The following is a 22,719-nucleotide window of genomic DNA, read 5'->3' as shown; positions in this document are numbered from 1 at the left end:
TTTCTTAATATATATCTCTAACCAATTAGAGTACTTGTCCTATATTATTTTTTTATCCTAATTAATGCTTATATTTCTCTTGACTAAAGTACATACTCTTTAGAGAATTTATAATTAATGCATTTTATTAAGTTAAGATAACACACTTTAATTTATGATATTTTAGTCCAAAAATAATTAATATATGAGAAAAAAATAAAATTTATAAAAAAAAATAAATAATTATTTAATGTTAGATCTTATAAATAGAACGACACTAAAAAAAATGTTTATCTGAGAGGGAAGAAAGTGAAAGTCTCACTTATAATATGATGAATATGAAAAATGAGGCTAGTTTAGACTTTAACTGGTCTCACCATAATCCATAATCGTAAATAAAAGGCCACTAAAGATGTATTGGGGAGGTCCTTAATACTGAACAAGACATGTATTGTGTTGTGTTGTCAGAAAGCCTTGACTCCGAAGGCAACTAAGTGGAAGTGATGAATTTTCTGTTAGATTGTTTTTGCTGCTGGGAGATTCTTTAGGAGTGTTGGGTTTGTTCCTTTGGGCCTTTGGAGCCTGCGTTCTCTTGTACTATTGACAAAAAAAAAATACAGGAGATGTATTGCGTTTGAGCATCAACCCATCTAAATACAAAATGTTTGAGCAGCCTGAACCGGTTCAACCTACTAGGCTAAGGCTTGCTGGCATAGCGATTCCTTCTCATTCTCTTTCATGGTTCCTATTTGCACTAATTGGATTAATCTGCCACATTATGTTAACATATTGTACCATAATATATACATACATATATATATATATATATAACCTTTTTCTCTTAAAAATAGTATGAATGCGCTATTTAATAAATTAATATTTCTAATTGCAACTCTATTTTTAAACTGAGTATTAAATTCTTGCAACTTTATTTGTAAACCATGGATCGAAATTTAGTTTTTGATTTGATATTTTTAGTTACAACTCAATTTTCAAATTAGGAATCGAACTCTTGCAACTATGTTTTTAAACTGGAATCGAATTTTAGTTTTTGATTTGATATTTCTAATTGTAACTCTATTTTCAAATTAGGAATCAAACTCTCGCAACTCTATTTTTAAACTAGGAATCGAATTTTAGTCTTGATTAAATAAGAAAAGTGTAAAAGAAATGCTAATAAGTAATAACATTCAGCAGTAACAAGAAATTTGGATTTGGAAGAATAACAGTGTACGCAAAAATATTTAGGGAGAGGGAGAGCTAAGAAGAATGTAATTTCCTTTTCCTTCAGTTGCTACTCTTATGATATTTTTTATTTTGAACGATGATTTGTACCAGCAATATTCGAAACCAACATTTCTCTTTTGCATTCGCGATGTATGAGGGACAACAGATGTAGCAAGGCAAATATAAGTTTTCCAATGAATATATCTGATTCAAGTGAAGTGACTCCAAACCAAAAAAACTAAGGAACCTGTAATTCTGTAATTCCTCAATATTCTGCCATGTTACCGAGATTAAGGATTATAAATATTCCACGAGACTTGTAATGAATAGAAATGAATATAATGATAGTTGTTTCAAACATAATATTAAACAGTCCCCTAACTTTTTAAAATACTCAGCTCAGTACAAACATGTTTTTGGATAGGGCAAAGAACTAACAGAGTGGAGATACAGTAGGTAAAAACAAGACCCAAAAGAAAAGGCAAAGCCAAAATCAAACCAAAAAACTCAGTCATGAAAGCAGCTAAAGAACCAACTCATCATAACTCTCACTGCAACCTTACTCTTGGGGCTTCTCCCACTTGAGGGGCTTCACCACCTCCCAGGTGAAGTCAGGGTCCTCTCTTCCAAAGTGACCATAAGCAGCCGTTTTCAAGAACCTTCCATTCCCACCCCTCTTGAGGTCCAAATTAATGGACATCATTCCAGGCCTGAAATCAAAATTTTCCTTCACAATCTTCAGAATCTCCTTGTCTGGAATCTTTCCAGTCCCATAAGTGTCAACAAACACTGATAAGGGGTCAGGAACACCAATTGCATATGAAATTTGCACAAGGCACCTTCTAGCAAGACCACTGGCCACAATGCTCTTTGCAGCTTGTCTAGCAATATAGGCACCACTCCTATCCACTTTGGTGGGGTCCTTCCCAGAGAAGGCACCCCCACCATGAGCTCCCCAACCACCATAGGTGTCAATGATGATTTTGCGCCCTGTGAGACCTGCATCACCATGAGGACCACCAATGACAAAACGGCCAGATGGATTCAAATGAAAAATTGTTTTCTCATCCAAGTACTTCTCAGGTATAACAGGCTTAATAACATGCTCTTTGAGGTCAGCTGCAATCTCATCATTGGTAACAGTTTCATCGTGCTGAGTAGAAATCAGGACTGTGTGGACACGCACCGGGACCATAGCACCATTGTCATTGTAATACTCCACTGTGACTTGAGTCTTTCCATCAGGTCTGAGCCAGGTGCAGGTTCCATTCTTGCGAACTTCAGTGAGGCGAGCACCGAGCTGGGTTGCAAGGACATGGCTGAGAGGCATAAGCTCAGGTGTTTCATCTGTGGCATAGCCAAACATGTGGCCCTGATCACCAGCACCTATCTCCTCAGGTTGCTTGGTGAGGTGGCCATGGACTCCCTGAGCAATATCAGGGCTTTGCTGTTCCAGATAGACCAGCACATTGCAATTGTCAGCATCAAGGCCAACATCATTGGACACAAAGCCTATGGAACGACACGTGTCACGCACAATCTTCTCATAGTCTACATCAGCCTTTGTTGTGATCTCTCCAAACACCATGACCAAGTTGGTCTTGGTACAGGTCTCACAAGCAACCTTGCTCTCTGGATCTTGGTCCAGGCAGGCATCAAGGACTGCATCAGAAATCTGGTCACAAAGCTTGTCGGGGTGACCTTCATTCACTGACTCAGAAGTGAACAGGAAGGTATCCATTCTTCTCAAGCTACAAGAAGCAATAGAAGGATTAAAAATATGACCACAAGTACCATTATGACACAAAGGATTGGTTTAAAAATACAACAAATGGTTCGTGCTAAAATTACACAGCCTACAACAACAGTAAAAAGTAAAGTTCCACACCTGCAGAAGAATAATGACTAATGAGACATTTTGATTCTAAGAAGAGTAAAGAAACCCTGTCCTTATACCCCAAAAGCATAAAGATGAATTCTTCACATTCAAGAAAAGAAAAAAGGTATTTTACCCCCATTAAAAAAGACACAAAAGAGATAGAAAACCAAATATTCTCATGACCGAAAATGGTGGATCACCATCTCTTGAAGGTGGTTCAATTTGCTAAAGATTTATCAACTTTACAGATGTGGAGAATGCAAAAAAATTCACACGATCAGAAAAATCCCTCAATCGTCAGTTTCAATTGCAACTGTTATTCTTCACATGCACACAACAGGAGAAAAATCAGAGCAAGACCTATGGAAAATTTGCCAGTTTGTTCAATTTCTTCAATTAAAAAAAAGGATAACAGATTGTAGCAAAATTAGACTAGCGCAATCAAATTTTCATAACCAATAATTCAAGCATGAATAAAAATAGCATGGCGTGATTCAGATTAAACAAACATGCAAATAATTAAAGTAACAGAAAATGAGATGACTAGCAAGTAGGGACAAACCCCAAAAACACAAACCTTTTACACTATAGAGTCAAGTCAGTCTCAACTCTTTTCAGGTTTATCTAAATTCCTTGCCACTCTTACGCCGCGAATTTGGGTTAGAATTTATAGACCGAATGGATCGGATCCTCTGTGCCATTGTCCACACATCGTACTTGTAACGCTTTGATAGGTATTGACACCTGTAGCCAAAATATTTATATTTTTTTTCTCTTAATCTCATTAAATTAATTTACTTATATGTTAAATAAAAAGAAAAGTATATTTAGGGCTTTTTGACCAAAGTAGGGTTGTCTGGGAAGTTATTTACGTAAATGGTGCTGTTTGAAAACTATTTACGCCTTTAAGGCTGTTTACAACGGTGTCGCTATGGGCCATAGCGACACCAATGCCACGTGGTTTTTTTTTTTTTTTGTGTGGGCTGGGCTCGAATGAGCCAAAACAGTGTCGCTATGGGCTGAGGCGACACAGTTTGTGCGCCATTTAAAATGGTGTAGCCCATAGCGACACCATTTAAGAAAAAAAACAAAAAAAGTAAAATAATTTCTAAATTTAAAAATAATGAAGTGAATTATATATTTATAAAAATAAAAAATATTTATTTAAAAACGTAATCATAAAAAATATATATAATTATTTACTTATTTTATTTTACAATTTGTTTATTTTATATTAGCAGTTGAATAATAATTTGTAATTGTAAAATTAATTTTTGTGTAATTTCTTTATTTTTCTATGTATATTTTTTTCCTTTAAATTTTTTTTTATGGTGTCGCTATAGGCCATAGCGACACAGTGTCGCTATGGGCCATAGCGACATTATCAATATATATACCCCCACCCAGCTACGTTCTTTTCAAGTTGAAGTCATATATATTTATCAATTACGTTTTGGTCTTATTTAAGACTCTGAGCCAGTTATGTTTCTTTCTGATTCGGTGAGTATAATTTTATTTTTGTTTAAATATAAATTATAGATATTTGCACTAATTAATTTTTTTTGTTGTAGATATTATGGATCAAATGATTGCTTATATTTATACTGGAAAGATGTATGAAGGTGCTGAAGGTGTAACATTTGATGGACCAAGAAAATGAATGTATATTAAACGAGGTATCACTTTGGATATATTAAAGAGAAGGATTCATAACAAATTTAGTCTTAACTCAAATCAAGTGATATTATCTGTAAGCTACAGATTTATAGTTTCACAAGGTGATAACAACATATATTGTTCATTGGAATTGAGTGACGATGATGATGTACAATGCATGATAGAAGCATTTCAAAGCCAGAATGTGATGCCAATAATGGAATTATATGTTGAAATAGGTATGCAAGAATCTTCTACTTTTTCATTAGAAAATTTGTCAATTGAACGATCACCTTTGATCACAAGAGATGAAGATGAAGATGACGAAGAAGATGAAGACTATCATGTTTCATCATCATATGAAAGCATTGATGAATCCAATGAAGATGAAATTGATAATTGTGAACCATCTGATGATGAGGTGCAGCCAGATGTTCTTGTTAATAGTCCAATGGTTGAACCAATTTCAATGTATCCATCTACTGAAGGTATCATTTAAAAAATAAATTTGTCAATAATTTGTTATTTGTTTAAAGTAAATTGTTGAATTTTATTTTATTGAACTTACTAAATTCATTATTATTAAAATAGGTGGAAGTCAATATGTAGGAATGGTTAACCAAGATCCATCAATAAAGATTAGCCTTATCCAAGAGAGAATAACATCTCAAACTGGGTTCAAAATATCTTATAGAAAGGCTTGGATGGCGAAACAAAAAGCAATTGTTAACGTTTTTGGAGATTGGGAAGAATCGTATGCTTATTTACCTCGATGGCTGCAATACATGAAAGAAATTGCTCCAGGGTCATTTTATGATCTGTGTCATGATGAGTTTTTTGTTGGTAATCGTTGTCATCGTGGTTACCGTCAATTTCACAGATTATTCTGGACATTCAAGCCGTGTTGTGATGCCTTTAATTTTTGTAAACCGTTGATACAAGTTGATGGCACTCATCTGTATGGCAAGTATCGAGGTACATTGTTGATTGCTACAACACAAGATGGTAATAACAACGTTCTTCCTCTTGCATTTGCTGTGGTTGAAGGAGAAACATTACTTGCGTGGTCGTGGTTCTTGTCTCATTTGCGGTTACATGTTACAAATAAAGAAGGGATATGTTTAATATCTGATCGACATCGTAGCATTAAATCGGCCATTGACAATGAAGCAATTGGTTGGAGACCGCCAAATGCATATCACAAGTACTGCATTAGGCACATTGCAAGTAATTTTAATACTCGATTCAAGGATGTCAAACTTAAACAAAAGCTTGTGAAGTTAGGTACGTATTGTTATTTTAAATTTTTCAACCATTTTAAACAAATTTATAGTGCGTTATTTTTAATTGGTATGCAGGGTATACACCGTGTAAGCACATTTTTTATCGCAATTTGGAAAAGTTTTGTCAATCTAACCCTGATGTTGAAAGGTGGATAGGAGCGATATCTAAAGACAAATGGAGCATGGCATATGATGCAGATGGTCGAAGATATGGTCATATGACAACAAATTTGTCTGAATGTGTTAACAAGGTGTTAAAGGATTGTAGAAATCTCTCTATCACTGCATTAGTTCGGTCGACGTATACCAGGTGCGCTGAGTATTTTAGTGTTCGTGGTAGTCGTGCTTTAGCAGATGTTTCATCTGGGAAGGTCTTCGTTTCAAAGTTAGTTGAAGCTTTGCAAAAAAATCAAGAAGAGGCTTGCTCCCACCAAGTTTGTAGATACGACATTCAATCTTCAAAATTTGAGGTTGAAGAGGCCTTTGATCCAGTAACACAAACAGGAGGGAAGAAATGGGTAGTAAATTTAAAGGAACGATACTGTCAATGCGGAAATTTTACAGCATTTCATTATCCTTGTTCTCATGTTATAGCTGCATGTGGTGTTGTTAGCATTGATTACTACCAGTTTATAGATCCTGTTTATACCAGTGATTATGTTTTAAAAGCCTACTCTGGTCCGTGGGAACCAATCGGAAATGATGACTTAATCCCTCCGAGTAATGAGGATTGGATACTTGTCTCAGATCCAACATCAGTGCGCGGGAAAGGGAGACCGAAATCCACAAGAATTAGAAACGAAATGGATTGGGTGGAGAGCTCACAACGACGACCAAAATGTAGCATATGCAAATAAGAGGGTCACAACAGGCGCAATTGTCCATCTAAGTCTAATAATCAGTCGATAAGTTTTGAAGATGTTTAGAATTTGTTAAACATATTGTAATTAGTAATGTGTATTCATGATGGTCATTGTATAACATAATGTAATTACTATTGTCTATTGATAATTATACAAAATCTACTCATCATCGTCTTCCTCATCTTCCTGATGATGATGCCCTCTATCAGTAGCAGGAGTTAGAATACACTGTCGTCGTCTTTCCCTTGCAGCCCTTTGAGGATTTCTTCGAACACGTCTTTGTTCTGGCGGTGATGGGTGATGACTAGCCTCCGCAGAAAATTGTGGACGCAAATCAACACCTGCAACGTCATATTTGACACAAATTATTAATATTGATATAATTATAAGAAGAAAAGAATAACAAAATAATAAAATATGAGTAGACCTAATGTATAAGTACGACTGATATAATCATCATCATACGGAATATGAAAAGGTGCTTCCTGACTCGATTGTGTGGCATCCTGTGGCATACTTGGCTGTGGAGTCATTAAAGGGGAATGTCCAAAAATATGATCCATCATTTCTGATGACATAGTTGGTTCCGGTGATGAGTCTAAACCAAGTGACTCACAGATATGTGTAGTAGTCATCGGAACTGATGTCTCAAAACCTGGAGGGCGAGGTGGAGTGTACCAATATGTGTATTGGGACTGCGATGGATAAGTGGGCTCCTGAGAAGGAATATAATATAACCCTGCTGCTCTGTCTGGCACTGTAAGGTACATCTGATCCATCGCCTCAACTGGCGTTCTTCGTCTAGGTAACCCTTCAGCCTCCCTACATATACAAGACATAAAAAAATTAGTTTACCACTTTATAATTTAACAAAATATTATATTAAAATATGAGTTGTAATATGTACATACCACAATCGAGTCTTTAACTTCATCAGGATCAATGTACAATTTCCCCTTTCTGCGATACCACCTCATGTATTCAGAATTTGGACCTAATAGTCCAACCTGTGGAGAAGTAGCTGGAAAGTGGTATGCATATCGATTGGCCCAGTGCTCAAGTGCTGGACTTAATATTGTAGTCCAATCATCATCCGTCTTTTCCCGCAGGGTCAACGCATGCACATGAGCAGGAGTGATCGGAGCATTTGGAATTGGTTGCTGGAGTCCAAATTGCCGCATCACCCTATCTGGCTGATGCCACTCACAAATACACAGAGAAAGTAAGGGGATTACAGAACCCCAAATACGTATCCCCTGTGTACAGTCCTCGGGCATCTGATCCAAAGGCGGATATGGTTGCCAAATAATCTGTAAATAAAAAAATTAAATTAGTTTATATTAAAATACTAATAACTTACACAATAAAAACCGAAAACCCTTAAATTTTAGTTACTTACTGATTTTCTGGACAAACGATCAAAGAATTTGCGATAAAATTTAATATCATCGCTCATGCTTATTTTAGTGGCTGTGTTCAACCACCTGAAATAAAAATGTAAACAATTAATTTCTACAAAATTTATTGAATAATTTTAAAAATGTTAATATTTGAATTTGATCATACCTTAAACCAATAGGACTGGCGGGAGGAATAGGTGGGAATGGAGAAGACAGAATGGTTGGGAATCGTTCCCATGCCCGTAACTGCAATAAAAGTGTAAACTCACCACAACTTGGCGTTTTGTAATCAGTAGAGGTGCATAAATTGCGATACAAACATCCAAGCACAGTTGCACCCCATGCATACGTCTTAATGGTCTGAAAGTCACCTAAGAACGCCAACCACCTCAATGAGACATAGCTAGAAGATCTATCAGGAAACAAAACGCCTCCTATAAACCGTAGTATCCAAGCTCGAGCATAAGGAAGCAACTGATGTAGCTCCTGTAGATCATATGCAATCTCATTAAAATATGTTGCCAACCAAGATAGCTTGACCCTATGACCTTTCATTTCTGACTCAGGTGGAATAACACCTAAAAAATCATGAGCTGCATAAAACAAAATAAATTATTTACCGATTTTTAATATTATAAAACACAATTACTATAACAAAAAAAAACTTAAAGTATAGTTATTTTAGTACCTGATTCAAATATATTAGCACTGCCTCGACTTAACAGTGCTTGACCGTCAACTGGAAGACCAACAATCATACCAACATCTTGGAGAGTAACTGTGCATTCTCCAAATGGCATGTGAAATGTGTGTGTTTCTGGTCTCCATCGTTCTACCAAAGCAGTTAATAAACCAGGGCTCACTTTGATATAACTCAACCGAGCAATCCATCCAAATCCAGCCTGGTCTAATAACGGAACTATTTGATGTGGAATTCCGTCAATTCCATTGCGTGTTGGAGCAGCACGTCTTGCTAATAATCTCCTATCTTCTTCTCTATTCCAAACATGTTGTGAAACATGTATGGATTGCAATGACAATAAATCATCCTCAACGGGTCCACAACTCACACGCATAGATGTAGAAGATGATGTCATCTATAACAAAATTTAACAACTAATTATTTCATACATTATATAAAATACAAATAAACCAAATTACACATAATTAAATTTATTAACAAATTAAATTAAATTATTTTCTAAATAAATATTATTTAAACAGATTTAAAATAAATCAATTTATATTTTAAATATCATTATTTTTAAAATTAAAATAAATTACACAGAAATATAACTAATTAAATTTACACAGAATTATATTTAATAAAAAAATATAATTAAAATATTTTCTAAATAAATATCAATTCAACAGAATTAAAATAAATAATTCAAATTTTAAATATAATGATTTTTAAAATATAAATAAATTACAGAAATTTATAACTAATCAAATTACACATAATTAAATTTAATAACAAATTAAATTAAATTATTTTCTAAATAAATATTATTTAAACAGATTTAAAATAAATCAATTTATATTTTAACTATCATTATTTTTAAAATTAAAATAAACTACACAGAAACATAACTAATTAAATTTACACAGAATTATATTTAATAAAAAAATATAATTAAAATATTTTCTAAATAAATATCAATTCAACAGAATTAAAATAAATAATTCAAATTTTAAATATAATGATTTTTAAAATATAAATAAATTACAGAAAATTATAACTAATCAAATTACACATAATTAAATTTAATAACAAATTAAATTAAATTATTTTCTGAATAAATATTATTTAAACAGATTTAAAATAAATCAATTTATATTTTAAAAATCATTATCTTTTAATTTTAAAATAAACTACACAGAAAAATAACAAATAAAATTACACAGAATTAAATTTAATAAATTATTTAAATTAAATTATTTTCTAAATAAATATAAATTATTCAGAATTAAAATAAATCAATTTATATTTTAAATATCATTATTTTTTAAATAACAAACAATTACACAGAATTATAACTAATTAAATTACTCACAATCAAATTTAACAAAAAATTTAAATTAAATTCTTTCCTAAATAAATATAAATTTAACAGAATTAAAATAATTCAATTTAAATTTCAAATATTATTTTTAAAATAAAAACAATTACAGACAAATATAACTACCTCAAATTACACAGAATAATTTCATAAAAAATTTAAATTAAATTACACAGAAATTTAACTAAATAAAATAAATACAAATATCATTATTTTTAAATTAAACATAAATTACATACAAATATAACTAAATAAACTATAATAATTATAAAAATCAATATATTTAATTAAATTACAAAACTGATAAAATAAAAAATACCTCAAATACTTGATATTTCTGGAACTCTGCAGAAATCCAAATAATACAATTTAACCTGAAATATTAATTATAATATATAAGTTAAACAATATTTAAAAAAAAAAATTAAACGAAATTCAACAAAAAAAGAATTTTTTTTTTTTGAAATTTACCTACCTTGCACCTGAGGAACGTTCACGCGGAGGGGGGGGACCAGCAGGGTAAATCCATATATATATATAGGAATTTTTTTTTTTACTGTGCCAGGCCACGTGTCAATTACCCATTGGTTCCTCAGACGGTAAATTGACACGTGGCCACTGTAATAAATGGCCTCAACCACCACCACCAGTGTCGCTGTGGGCTATAGCGACACAGTGGCGCTATAGCCCATAGCAACACCACTGTTTTTTTTTTTTTTTTTTAAATTATTATCTTATTTTTTTTTAAAACATTTCTATATTTATATATTATCATATAAATTATACTATTTTATAAACTTATTTTTCCAATATTTTCTTTTTTTAATATAAATATATTTATTTTTTTCTGTATATAATAGTGTCGATGTGGGCTATAGCGACACAGTGGCGCTATAGCGACACAGTGGCGCTATAGCCCATAGTGACACAAGTGTTTCTTTTTTTTTTTTTTGAATTATTATCTTATTTTTTTTAAAACATTTCTATATTTATATATTATCATATAAATTATACTATTTTATAAACTTATTTTTCCATTATTTTCTTTTTTTAATATAAATATATTTATTTTTTTCTGTATATAATAGTGTCGCTATGGGCTATAGCGACAGAGTGGCGCTATAGCCCATAGCGACACCAACTGTATGTTACGTTTTAATATTTTAAATTATGTAGTATATTTTTTTTTAATTTTTTTATTTTTACATTATCATATAAATTTTAATAACTATTTTATAAATTTTCTTTTTAAATAAATTATATTTTTTGGATTTTAGTTTTTTTTTAAATTTCGAATATGAGTCGCTGTGGGCTACAGCGACTTCATTGTAGCTATTGGTGTCGCTATAGGCTGGACCAACTTCCTCAATATGGCTCTCATGGCTTCTCTGGAGTTTAAAAAATGCCACGTGGCAGTGGTGTCGCTATGGCCCATAGCGACACCGTTGTAAATAGCCCTAAAGGCGTAAATAATTTCTAAACAGCCCCATTTACATAAATAACTTTCCATGCAGCCCTACTTTGGTCAAAAAACCTATATTTAGTGCATACTTACCCTTACCCATGACAAATTATCCATATATATTTTAACTTTTATTATTTATAAATAAATATATGTGTGAGATGATACTTACCGAAGACAAAAAAGGAAATGTATATTGCAGATTTGCAGTTGATGGCATGGTGAGGCCAGGCAAGTGAGGAAGTTGGTGAGATTAGCTATAATTAAAGGTGTTCCAACTCCAAGGGTGTTTGATAGGAGAGAAACTTTTAGTTTTCTGATGAATCTTAGATATAAAATATTAGTTACTATTTAAAAAAATTATTAAGAAATATTGTTCCTAGAGAATATTTTTATTCCACATTTTCACAAAAATATTCACATAAATGTTTTTTTATATATTTTTTTAATGAAATAAAATAATATATTTTTATCTTTCTTATTATAGGTAACATTTTCTTTATTTATTTCTTTTGTTGAATAATGTATTTAACTAATCTTAATTATAAGTTTTTAATTTTTTTAAATAGTTTAAGTTTTATCAAATGTAAATATTACTATATAAAAAATTATTTATATATGTAATTAATTTTTTATTATCCTCAAAAGTAATTAGATTATAAAAAAAATAATATCACATTTATAATAGGATTTGAGTAAATAAATATATCTAATGAAGTTATTTTAATAAATAATATTTTTACAAAAAATATTTATATACTCAATAATATACTATTATAATCAAATGTGAAAATATTTAATTCTTAAGAATTTTATATAAACTTTTCATAAATCTTTATGAATAACTAAATAGATTTAAGTTATTTTTAAAATTTATGATTCTTAAAATTTGTAATTTTTAGTAATCATGTCTTTTCATGATTACATATACTACCTCTATTCATTTAGAGAAAAAAATACCTATATCATACAATTGATGAAAATAGTTAAATTATTTAGTTATATTTAATAATCATAGTTTTATATTTTTATTTTAAAAATATTCATGAAATTAAATAGTATAAATTCTATTTATAATTAATGATAGGCTTAAATATGTTTTTAATCCTTAAGTTTAAGAAAAATTTATTTTTAGTCCCTCAAATTTGAAACAATTATTTTTAATTCTTGAAATTTTAAAAATATTGTTTTAAACCCTTAGATCATAAATAACATATCTGAAAGTGACAAATTAAGATGGTTAAACAATATTAATTAAACTTAATGTGATATTTTTACTAATAGGGACACTAGTATATAGATTTTATATAATAATATTTGATAGATTTTTTAACAAAATTTGAATATAATAACTAAAATAATATTTTTTTAAAATTACAAGACTAAAAATAATAATTTTAAATTTGAGAGACTAAAAATAAATTTATCCTAAATTTGAATGACTAAAAATATATTTAAACCTTAATGATATTACTCATAAATTAATAAATAATATTTTCAAGCAAGATTTGATGATAGTTATTCAATAAATATATTTACTTTTAGTTTTTGTTTCTCCAATTTAAACCCTGCAATTTTGGATTTCAATTATATTTTTTTAGTTAAATTAAGTTTTAATTTTTTAAATAAATAAATCTAGTCTATAATAACCTTTTCTATTTCGAAACTCAATTTTTTTTTTTCTGTTTACTCCACATGTTTATATATTTGAATTAATTACATTGTTTTAATTTTTTATACTTAAAACTCACTAACTAAAATATCAAATTTATTTAAAAAAAATCTCAAATTATTTAAAATATAACTTTTAATATAATTATTCTAAAAATTAACAAATTTATCAAATATAAAATCGCCATATTGGAAGAGTATAAAGAGTGTTTAATCTACATAAATATTAATATTTTTTAACTCGACTTCAACGTAATTATATAGGGTTTCCTTTTTAAAAGAAGAAAGTAAAGTCATAAAAAAAATGCAAAAAAAAAAAAAAAAAAAACAAGAACAAGCTCAGAAACGAGGCTTTTTGACCAAAGTGAGGTCGTTGACCAAGTTATTTACGTAAATAGGGCTGTTTTGAATTTATTTACGCCTTTGGGGCTGTTTACAATGATGTCGCTATGGGCCATAGCGACACCGTTGCCACGTAGCCTTTTTTACACTTCAAGAAAGCCATGAAAGCAATATTAATAATGTCGCTACAACCTACAGCGCCACAAAACAGCTAGAATAAAGTCGCTGTAGCCTAAAGCGACACATATATAAAAAAACATTTATTTTTAATAATTAAAAAGTGGTAAAAAACAAATTATTTAATAATTTTTATAAAAAAAATAGAAATATAGTGACGCTGTAGGCTACAGCGTCCCCTTTTTTAAAAAAAATCAGATATATAAAATGTGATAAAAAAGAATTAAAAAACGTAAATACAAAAATAAAAATGTATAAAATAAAGAAAAATGAGAAATAGGTAAATATTTATAAGTACATATTTTTATGTATTCGTAAATAAAATAAAATGTGATAAAAAACAATTTATTTTAATAATTTAAAAAAAAAACAGAAATAAAGTGGCGCTGTAGGCCACAGCGTCACATATTTTAAAAAAATAATTTTTAATAATTAAAATGTGATAAAAAAGAATTAAAAAACGTAAATACAAAAATAAAAATGTATAAAATAAAGAAAAATGAGAAATAGGTAAATATTTATAAGTACATATTTTTATGTATTCGAAAATAAAATAAAATGTGATCAAAAACAATTTATTTTAAAAACAATATAAATTACAGAAAAATAAACTTTATAATTACAAATTAATATTTAAGTGCTAAATATAAATTAAACAAATTTCCAAACAAAATAAGTTAATAACTAAAAAAAAAAAAATTACTGGCGCTGTGGGCCACAGCGACACTAAGAGTCGCTGTAGGCCACAGCGCCTATTTAAAATTATTTAAAGGACAAAAATATATATACAAAAACAATATAAATTATAGAAAAAATAAACTTTATAATTACAAATTAATATTTAAGTGCTAAATATAAATTAAACAAATTTCCAAACAAAATAAGTTAATAACTAAAAAAAATTAATTAATTAGTGGCGCTGTGGGCCACAGCGACTCTGTGTCGCTATAGGCCACATCGCCACTTAAATAAATAATTAAATCTATTTTTTAAAATTACGTTTTTAAATAATTTTTTTTATTTATAAATATATAATAAGTATACTCAGTTGATTATTTTAAGGTTACATTTAAATTATTTCAATTTTTTTCGTTTTTTTTCTTAAATGGTGTCGCTATGGGCTACACCAGCTTTGTTGGCTCACAAACTGTGTTGGTCCAGCCCATAGCGACACTGTTGTGGCTCATTCCAGCCATCCGTCCGCCAAAAAAAAAAAAGTCACGTGGCATTGGTGTCGCAATGGCCCATAGCGACACCGTTGTAAACAACCCCAAAGGTGTAAATAAATTCAGAACAGCCCCATTTACGTAAATAATTTGGTCAACGACCCCACTTCGGTCAAAAACCCCATAAACGAAAAGATATAGAAGTGCGGTGAGCGTGGATCGAACACGCGACCTTCAGATCTTCAGTCTGACGCTCTCCCAACTGAGCTATCCCCGCAACTTGTTAAAGTGAATTTTAACATTTTATATATACATTTCATTAACATACATTCCGTTAATTTTTACAAAGTAAAATTTTACTTCCTTTATCTCTCTGTATTAAATTTATAATAAATAATTTATATTATGATGTAAAGTTATTTTTAATTATTTATATTATAATAATTATTTAAATTTGATTTCAAAATAAAGATAAAAAAAGATATATTGAGATAAATATGAGGATAAAAAACCTCTTAAAACACCTTTATTGAAAAAAAATCCTAAAAACTCAATAATTAAATAATAATTTATAAAATATAAATATTCCATATTTAAAAAATATTTGATTTATAGTTTAAAAGAGTTTTTATCTATTGTTTTTAGTCTTAGATTTGCCTAATATAACCCCCTCCCCCTTTTTTCTTTGAACTTCTTATTTTATTTTTTATTTTGTCAATAATGCGCTATGTATCCACTTTTGTCTTTATAATTACCAGCTAAATCATGATATGTTCTTTACATAATGATATACTCTAATTGTTTAAAGAATGCAAATGGAATGTCATCTTCAATTCCCATGTTCAATAAAATTTCAATTGTACATTCATAATGAATTTATGACAATAAATTGTTATAGTCGTTCTTGGGGTTTGAATGGTATATATAAAGTTTTTCAGTTTTAGGTTTAAATATTGTTATTTATATTAAAAATTTGTTATTATTAAGTATAAAAATTAACGAGTTTATGACTTTTTAAACAATTTTTTATTCTCTTGAATTCATATGTAATCTTTTATAGTTTCTTAATTATTTCAAAAATATTCTTTTAATCTTTGTAATTTAAAAATAGTATATTTTAGTTATTTTGTCCGATGATTTGCCTCACAAAAATTATTTATTAATATTATTATTTTAAAAAAACATTACATTAAATTTAACTATTCTTGCATAGTTGACTCAATTTTGTTTATATAGGTGGTCAGATGATTAAACTGAGTTTGTTTGTTTATTATTTCTTTTAAAGACAGAAACTAAAAATATACTTTAAAAATTTGGAAAACAAAAAAACTAAACCCAAATTAAGTTATGAAATTACTTATGAACATAAAAGAAAGACTAATTTTTAATTTGATTCCTCTCGTATTCAATTTGTGATTTTGATTCCTAATTTATATTTTTTAAAATTTAATTCTTCAAACTTATAAAATGAATTTTGATCATTCTACTCACTGACTATTAAAATTGTATAAAATAAATATGAACTTGTGTTCAAAAATATTTAAGTTAAATTATATTTTTAATCATTATTTTTATTTCATAAAATTAATTAAAAATAAAAAAGAATAAAATGAACTTATAGTGTAATTTAACTTAAATATTATTTCATATTAATTGTCATGTTATTTATTTAAAATTATAATCAACATTATAATTTTAATAATTAATAAATATATATTTTAATAGTGGAACTAAAATTATAAATTTTATAAAATTAAAGCTAAAATTATAAAATTAAAATAATAATTTCAAAATTACGAACCAAAAGTTACAGTTAGCATAAAAGCAACAACCTGAACAAAAAATCTCAGAAAGGGACTTCTGTTTTCCTGTGATTGAAAGAGTTTGTTTTATTCTAAACTGGTACGTGTAAGCAACAAGGTCCCGTAGCTCAGTTGGTTAGAGCGTTGGTCTTATGAGCCGAAGGTCGCGGGTTCGAGCCCCGCCGGGACCATTCCTAAACTATCTCCTGTTTTACGACGGCGACGCCCAAAACCTCCTCCCCTTCTCGTTTTTTTATTTTTTTTTCATCTCTCTTTATCCTCGTTGATCTCGTCGTCGTTCAGATCGTTGTGGCATTGTTCGTCGTAACTTTCCGTAACAGCGGCCTTTTCGTAAATCTGGTTGTATGTGGTTTTGTTTGTTGAATCTGCATTGGTTGGACAGATTTGAATGTGTGGGTGTTGCTCATAGAGGTGGCACAATGGATAGCGATCCCATCATTCATTTCAATCTGTCAAAATATGTGATCAAATGATGGGTCTCGTCTCGTCACAGCCTGTCAATCCCCATAAATAATTGGATTTCAATAGACTTTATTAATTCATTTATGAATTATTAATAAATTTAGATTATTAATAGTTAGTAAGTTTGTAATTTAATTTTAATTTTATTATAAATAGATTAGTTTTTATTTAATTTTGTTGTAAGTTTGTAATTTATTTCTATGAAACATATATTATTATAATATATATGAATTTTTAATTTTATGTAATTATATTTATTTATTTGTAACAGTTTTTTAAGTTAGACATAAGACATTTATTTTGCAGTTTTTTTAATAATTTTATATAATTTTTTTTTTAGTAGTTGTCGGCTGACCCGTCACCTCCTTGTTGCTTATCTGAGTGCGGAATGGTTACCGCGCAGAAGAGAAGGTGAAGAGAAAAAAGAAGAGAGAGAGAGAGAGAGACGGGGTAAAATGGGGAAAAGAAATAAAATAAAAAGTTTCAATTTACAAATAAGCAAATCTAACGGTCCTATATTTGTTTCCGGAGATGTGTTGGTCTCCCAGCGTCCTCAATAGAGAAGCTAACTCATGTGCCCACTATGTTCCTCAGACCAGCCTCCCTCTCCCAACTTGTATCTTAAAGAACGCGGGAAACCTAACTTCAAATCACTGTCAAGAGCCTTTAACTACCCAAAAGCAAGCCTTGGGAAGAATGGGTTCTTGATAATGGGCTTAAGAAATCTTTGCATTTGTCCATGATATCAACACAAACAATTGAAACAGAGAATCAAACATGGAATTTAGCACTTTAAAGGAAAGTTGTCAACGACAATCACAATTTTCACATTTACTGTTGAGGATTTTATAATGTTAAGCTATATTGCAGTCAAAATATAACAATAAAATCACAATAGGAAGAAAAGAACAGTTCAAGGTTGCAACATTTATCCTCCTCCCTTCGATCTTATTCCTCCTTCTTGCTTGGTACAGACTAAAGACTTGTATCCATCCAAACACCACCTCTGCTTTATGCTTTAGACATGATGCAATCAATAGCCTGTTTGCAGATGCCGGTCATTGTAGCCTCCGGCCCATAAACCTGGAACCACAAGATTACCACAATCACACAACAAAATAAAATAAAATAAAAATTGTATTTCAATAGTACTGTTATATCATATGTTTTAAGAAAAGATAGAGAACTCTCCACACAAGACTCTAATGCAGACACTCCTTTCACCCTTAAAATCCCCAGGCTTACTGCCAAAGCCTTAATTTACATTTTAAACCGTAAGTTGCAAGATTTCTCAATTTACATTTACACCATTTACTAGTATAGTTTTTGACTACGAACCAAAAAGCATTTTGTAACTACTCATTGGTCCCGGATTCTGATAACAATAAGGTGCTGATCAGTGGTCAGCAGTTGAGCATATTTATGGCACATTTAATAGCAAGATCCCTAGAAAGTTGTCATCCTACCTGAATTGGTACTCCCAATTCCTCCCCCAATGCACGCATCTTTGCCAAACCAGTCTGATAGTTTGGACCACCTCTTCTGACATAGATGTGCATTCGCGCTGCTTTAAGTTTTGATTCCTGTAGAGTGACAGGGAAATTAACTCGTAACTGGCAAATTAAACTACTTGAAGCGGATTAACAATACAATGAACAATAATATACCTTTTCTTTCAGGGCTCGAATAATCCCGCTAAATGTGGCAGCAACATCAGTGAAGTTTGCAATGCCACCTCCAATAAGAAGGGCTCTCTTACGGCCATCAGGATCCGCAGTAGCACACTGCAACACAGTCATCAGCACAATTTTCACAAACAATGCAGTGTAGTGATAAAACCACTTGCTATGACTAATTAGTGAAATTTAAGCCACAAACAATTTTTTTAAAAAATCAATTGGATATGATCTATACATCAATTACGACTCTCGCATACTGCAACACCTCCTCCTCATTTGGAGCTCCACTATACTCAGCATAGTTGCCAAGCTCTGATGCATAGCCTAAATCTCCAACCTTATAAACAAAAGTTGCATTAGGTCACCAAAAGGCCTACTAAAAGAAAACTTTCCAGTAATCATCACTATGATGAGGTGACCCTTTATTCACTTTTTTAGCTTGAATTGAAATAATTCCATAGAAACATGGAAACCTACAGTATCAGCATAAATTACGCTTGCACCGCCTCCTGCTACCATTGTCCAGATGCGTCCTTTTGGATTCAATACAGTAAATTTCAATGATGCACTTGTCTGCAATATGAAAAAAAATATATTTTAGGGATCTCTAATACAGAGAAAAGTTCCTTTTGCAATTATTAAAATAAGTACGAATTTTACAAAAAACTGAGGTGTAATTTATCTAGGTTACAAATAGCTAATTGCCTAATATCTGGGCTACCATTTATTGAAGCAAGATTTATCATGAGGTTGGATAACTATTTTCCCAATTTCATCAGAATGACGATGGAAAATGCTTAAAATTCTGATAACATTCTTCAAATTTTAAGGATTTTCCCAGCACTCACTGTGCAAAAGTGCCTTATATTGTACATTGTTCTGGAGGTGCTCCAAAATCATCTTTAGCAGAACTAATTTAAGTAAAGCCCATGTAAAATAAACTGGCAAAAAGAAGTGTTAAAAAAGCTTGTTTTCAGCAAATTATAAAAGCATAAGTCAATTTCACAGAAAAAAGAGCTTTCCTTATTTTTATAATAATATCAAAGAAATTTTACAGATAAAAATAAAAAATACCTTATCATCCAAGGAATGAATAAAGCTTTCTGTAGGGCTCAGAACTCTTCCGAAAGGCAACGGAAACTCTATATTACCCCACCTGAAAGCATATATACATTGGATAACAACTAGTTACATGCATTAGATGCTAAATTTCCATTGCTTGAAAATTAAAATATTCTGAACAAAATATTAAAGGATTATATTATACTTGTTGAAGTTCTTGAATGCAGCAGTGTCATCCAATTCCCCTCTCATATCCAATGGATATGGCTTTTCATTCACCAGTGTAAATGGATTCATCTCTAGAAAACTGAAGTCCAGATCTATGAACAAATGGGAGGAAAAAAAATGTTAGACTTGAAAATTGGCATGGCTAATGAGAGAAATAGTACACAAAAGAATCTTATCCTGCACAAAATGGACTATTTAGTATTTCCCCATAGTTTTTTATTGAAAAGAGGCAAACAATATTCATAACCCTGTTTTAACCAGAACCTGAACAATTTGGCAAGTACTCAAAATCACATACTAAAGTTCTAAAGCATTTCCGAATTCTAGATTCCGGAGTTCATATCATGCTTCAGATTCTAAATACACTAATTCTCAAGCTTGTGAATTGCATACCTTGGAAGACAGCAAACACACCCATTATGAAATGACCAATTTTCCCGCGAATCTGCAAATTAGAGGTAAAATAAAGTAACAGAAGTAAAACGTTGTGAATATAGATAGACACGCGTTATCCTAAAAATGCAGAAGTTCAAACTCTCAGAAATCTCGATAATGATAGGTAAAAATGGTTAGCTCCAAACGGCATTAAGCACGTCCAGATGATGCAGTCACATAAAGTACCATCTTTTCACAAAATGCAAAGTCTAAGCTATTCACATTTGATTAGACATGAAGGTAGAGCTTGTTTGGATATGAACTTAGAAGAGCTTTTGAAAACTTTTCTATTAAAAATAAATAGGTTTTTTTGGATAGAGAATCTCTCAAAAAACTTTTCTAAGCTTGTAAGTTGTATTCAATCAGGCTCTTATGTGAGAGCGGTTCTTTAGACCATTAATTCTTTGAATGCTCAACACGATACAAGTTCCCGCGCAAACACACAAGAAATTGGCAACATAAGGGATTTGCCAAAACACGAACCTCCAAAGGAAGTGTAGCAATCAACGGCGCACATGCCTCTGGAGTCAGCGGCTTTTCTGTCGGAAGGAATATAGTTTTAACCTGAAAATTAACAGTCAATCATCCCAGCCCCAGCTCATGAGGATTACATTTGCAGAAATGAAGCAAAAATTCGGCAACAAATAAGAAACAGCAAATAAAACAATAAGACTGTTCCAATTTAATTTAACCATATACGAATAAGACCTTATCCCAGTTCTCTTCGATTTCAATGCCCCCGCATTCGGAGAAGCTGATGGTGGAGCCCAGCCTCTCAGAAACAACGGAGAGATAATACTCTTGGTCGTGAGGAACAAACGGTTCAACAATGAAAGTAGTTATAGGCGCCTTACAACCTCCCATCTCAACCTACGAAACGTCCAATCCGAATACAAAGTTCAGGCGAGGAAGAAGAATTAACGAAATGAAAAAAGCAACGATGAAGAGTTTTGGTTTCAACCTCGACGCCGAGACGCGCTTTGACGAACTCGGCGACTTGCGCAATGTCCAAATTGAGAGCGACTAAGCCACTCTTTCCGCGCTTCCCGAACAGCATGTCCGGCTTGACGACGAGTTTGGTGGAGGAAAGCCATGGATGCTCGTTCGTCAACTCCGTGAAGTCCGTTGACTCGGTTACCTGCCATAAATCCAAGTCTTGAGTTGGAATCGGGAATTCACGATCGATTCAATTCATAACGGAAGACATAAATTTATACTAGTTGGAAACCTGAGCTGATAGAATTTGGATGTCGATGGAGGCGAGGCGTTTGAGGTGCTCCTTGAGGAGCCTCTTCGAGTGATACTCTCTGATCTTCTTCCTCGCCATTTACGATCTCAATTCAAACGAAGATGATGAATTCGGAGTAATGAACGTGGAGTGGAGTGGTTGCTCTTTCTTCTTATTCTTATTACACTCTCACTGTGAGTGGGTGAACGCAAATTATGCTGTGCTCCAAACACTTATTGCTCTGCTTGTAACTGTTGTTTCTTTTCGTCTATTTTTTTTTAAATTGACAAATGGTGGCAAATTATTTCTCATAAAATTTTCTTTAATCCTTTAAATTTATTAAAAATTATAAATTTCAATTAATAAAATAAATATATTTAAAAGAATGTGTTAGAATTTTTTTTTAGCACCTAGTGTAACCTTTTAGTTATATCTTTATTTGGTCTGATATTTAAATATGTCGTGCCTTTGTCATAAATAATTTTATTATTATTTTTTTTTTGTTCCTAAGTATCCACTGTCGATAACTCCTTATTACGTTGGTGGCACTTCAAAGGGTGGGATAGCTGGCCCCAAGATTTAACGCGAACCACACGCTTGGGGTTATAAAAGTTATTTAACAAATGTTGATTAA

General features: G+C 31.0%; 4 protein-coding genes and 2 non-coding genes across 7 annotated transcripts; 2 read left to right on the top strand and 4 right to left on the bottom strand.

Annotated features, from left to right (window-relative positions):
* Positions 1-1,529: 1,529 nt before the first annotated feature.
* On the bottom strand, positions 1,530-3,816 carry LOC109796681 (S-adenosylmethionine synthase 1). The gene is made up of 2 exons (XM_020356429.3): positions 3,663-3,816; positions 1,530-2,957 (listed from the first exon to the last, which is right to left on the bottom strand). The coding sequence occupies exon 2, from the start codon at positions 2,945-2,947 to the stop codon at positions 1,766-1,768; it is 1,182 nt and encodes a 393-aa protein (XP_020212018.1). The 5' UTR covers positions 2,948-2,957; positions 3,663-3,816; the 3' UTR covers positions 1,530-1,765.
* A 1,479-nt stretch (positions 3,817-5,295) lies between these two features.
* LOC145958875 (uncharacterized) lies at positions 5,296-7,056 on the top strand. Its single transcript, XM_083076409.1, has 2 exons — positions 5,296-6,025; positions 6,100-7,056. The coding sequence occupies exons 1-2, from the start codon at positions 5,353-5,355 to the stop codon at positions 6,879-6,881; spliced, it is 1,455 nt and encodes a 484-aa protein (XP_082932535.1). The 5' UTR covers positions 5,296-5,352; the 3' UTR covers positions 6,882-7,056.
* Positions 7,057-7,700: 644 nt separating this feature from the next.
* LOC145958785 (serine/threonine-protein phosphatase 7 long form homolog) lies at positions 7,701-9,384 on the bottom strand. The gene is made up of 5 exons (XM_083076327.1): positions 8,976-9,384; positions 8,454-8,880; positions 8,287-8,371; positions 7,799-8,197; positions 7,701-7,709 (listed from the first exon to the last, which is right to left on the bottom strand). Exons 1-5 carry the CDS (start codon positions 9,382-9,384, stop codon positions 7,701-7,703), a joined length of 1,329 nt encoding a protein of 442 aa, XP_082932453.1.
* A 5,988-nt stretch (positions 9,385-15,372) lies between these two features.
* Positions 15,373-15,445, bottom strand: TRNAF-GAA (transfer RNA phenylalanine (anticodon GAA)). Its single transcript has one exon. It is a non-coding gene; the product is annotated as a tRNA-Phe (tRNA).
* Positions 15,446-17,087: 1,642 nt separating this feature from the next.
* TRNAI-UAU (transfer RNA isoleucine (anticodon UAU)) lies at positions 17,088-17,161 on the top strand. Its single transcript has one exon. It is a non-coding gene; the product is annotated as a tRNA-Ile (tRNA).
* A 1,050-nt stretch (positions 17,162-18,211) lies between these two features.
* On the bottom strand, positions 18,212-22,315 carry ACLA-3 (ATP-citrate lyase A-3). 2 transcript variants are annotated; one of them, XM_020356518.3, is made up of 12 exons: positions 22,086-22,313; positions 21,819-21,995; positions 21,566-21,727; positions 21,341-21,421; positions 20,816-20,867; positions 20,400-20,514; positions 20,207-20,288; positions 19,610-19,705; positions 19,368-19,469; positions 19,121-19,237; positions 18,920-19,036; positions 18,212-18,536 (listed from the first exon to the last, which is right to left on the bottom strand). In XM_020356518.3, exons 1-12 carry the CDS (start codon positions 22,182-22,184, stop codon positions 18,465-18,467), a joined length of 1,272 nt encoding a protein of 423 aa, XP_020212107.2. In that variant the 5' UTR covers positions 22,185-22,313; the 3' UTR covers positions 18,212-18,464. The 2 variants fall into 2 exon arrangements, with proteins under 2 accessions (XP_020212107.2, XP_082933840.1); XM_083077714.1 differs by lacking the exon at positions 19,368-19,469 and having other exon boundaries at positions 22,086-22,315.
* Between the last annotated feature and the right edge of the window lie 404 nt (positions 22,316-22,719).

Source organism: Cajanus cajan, chromosome 6 (assembly GCF_000230855.2).
Source record: "Cajanus cajan strain Asha chromosome 6, NIPB_CcT2T_4, whole genome shotgun sequence".
Taxonomy (NCBI): Eukaryota; Viridiplantae; Streptophyta; class Magnoliopsida; order Fabales; family Fabaceae; genus Cajanus; species Cajanus cajan.
This window is presented reverse-complemented; position numbering and strand designations above follow the sequence as displayed.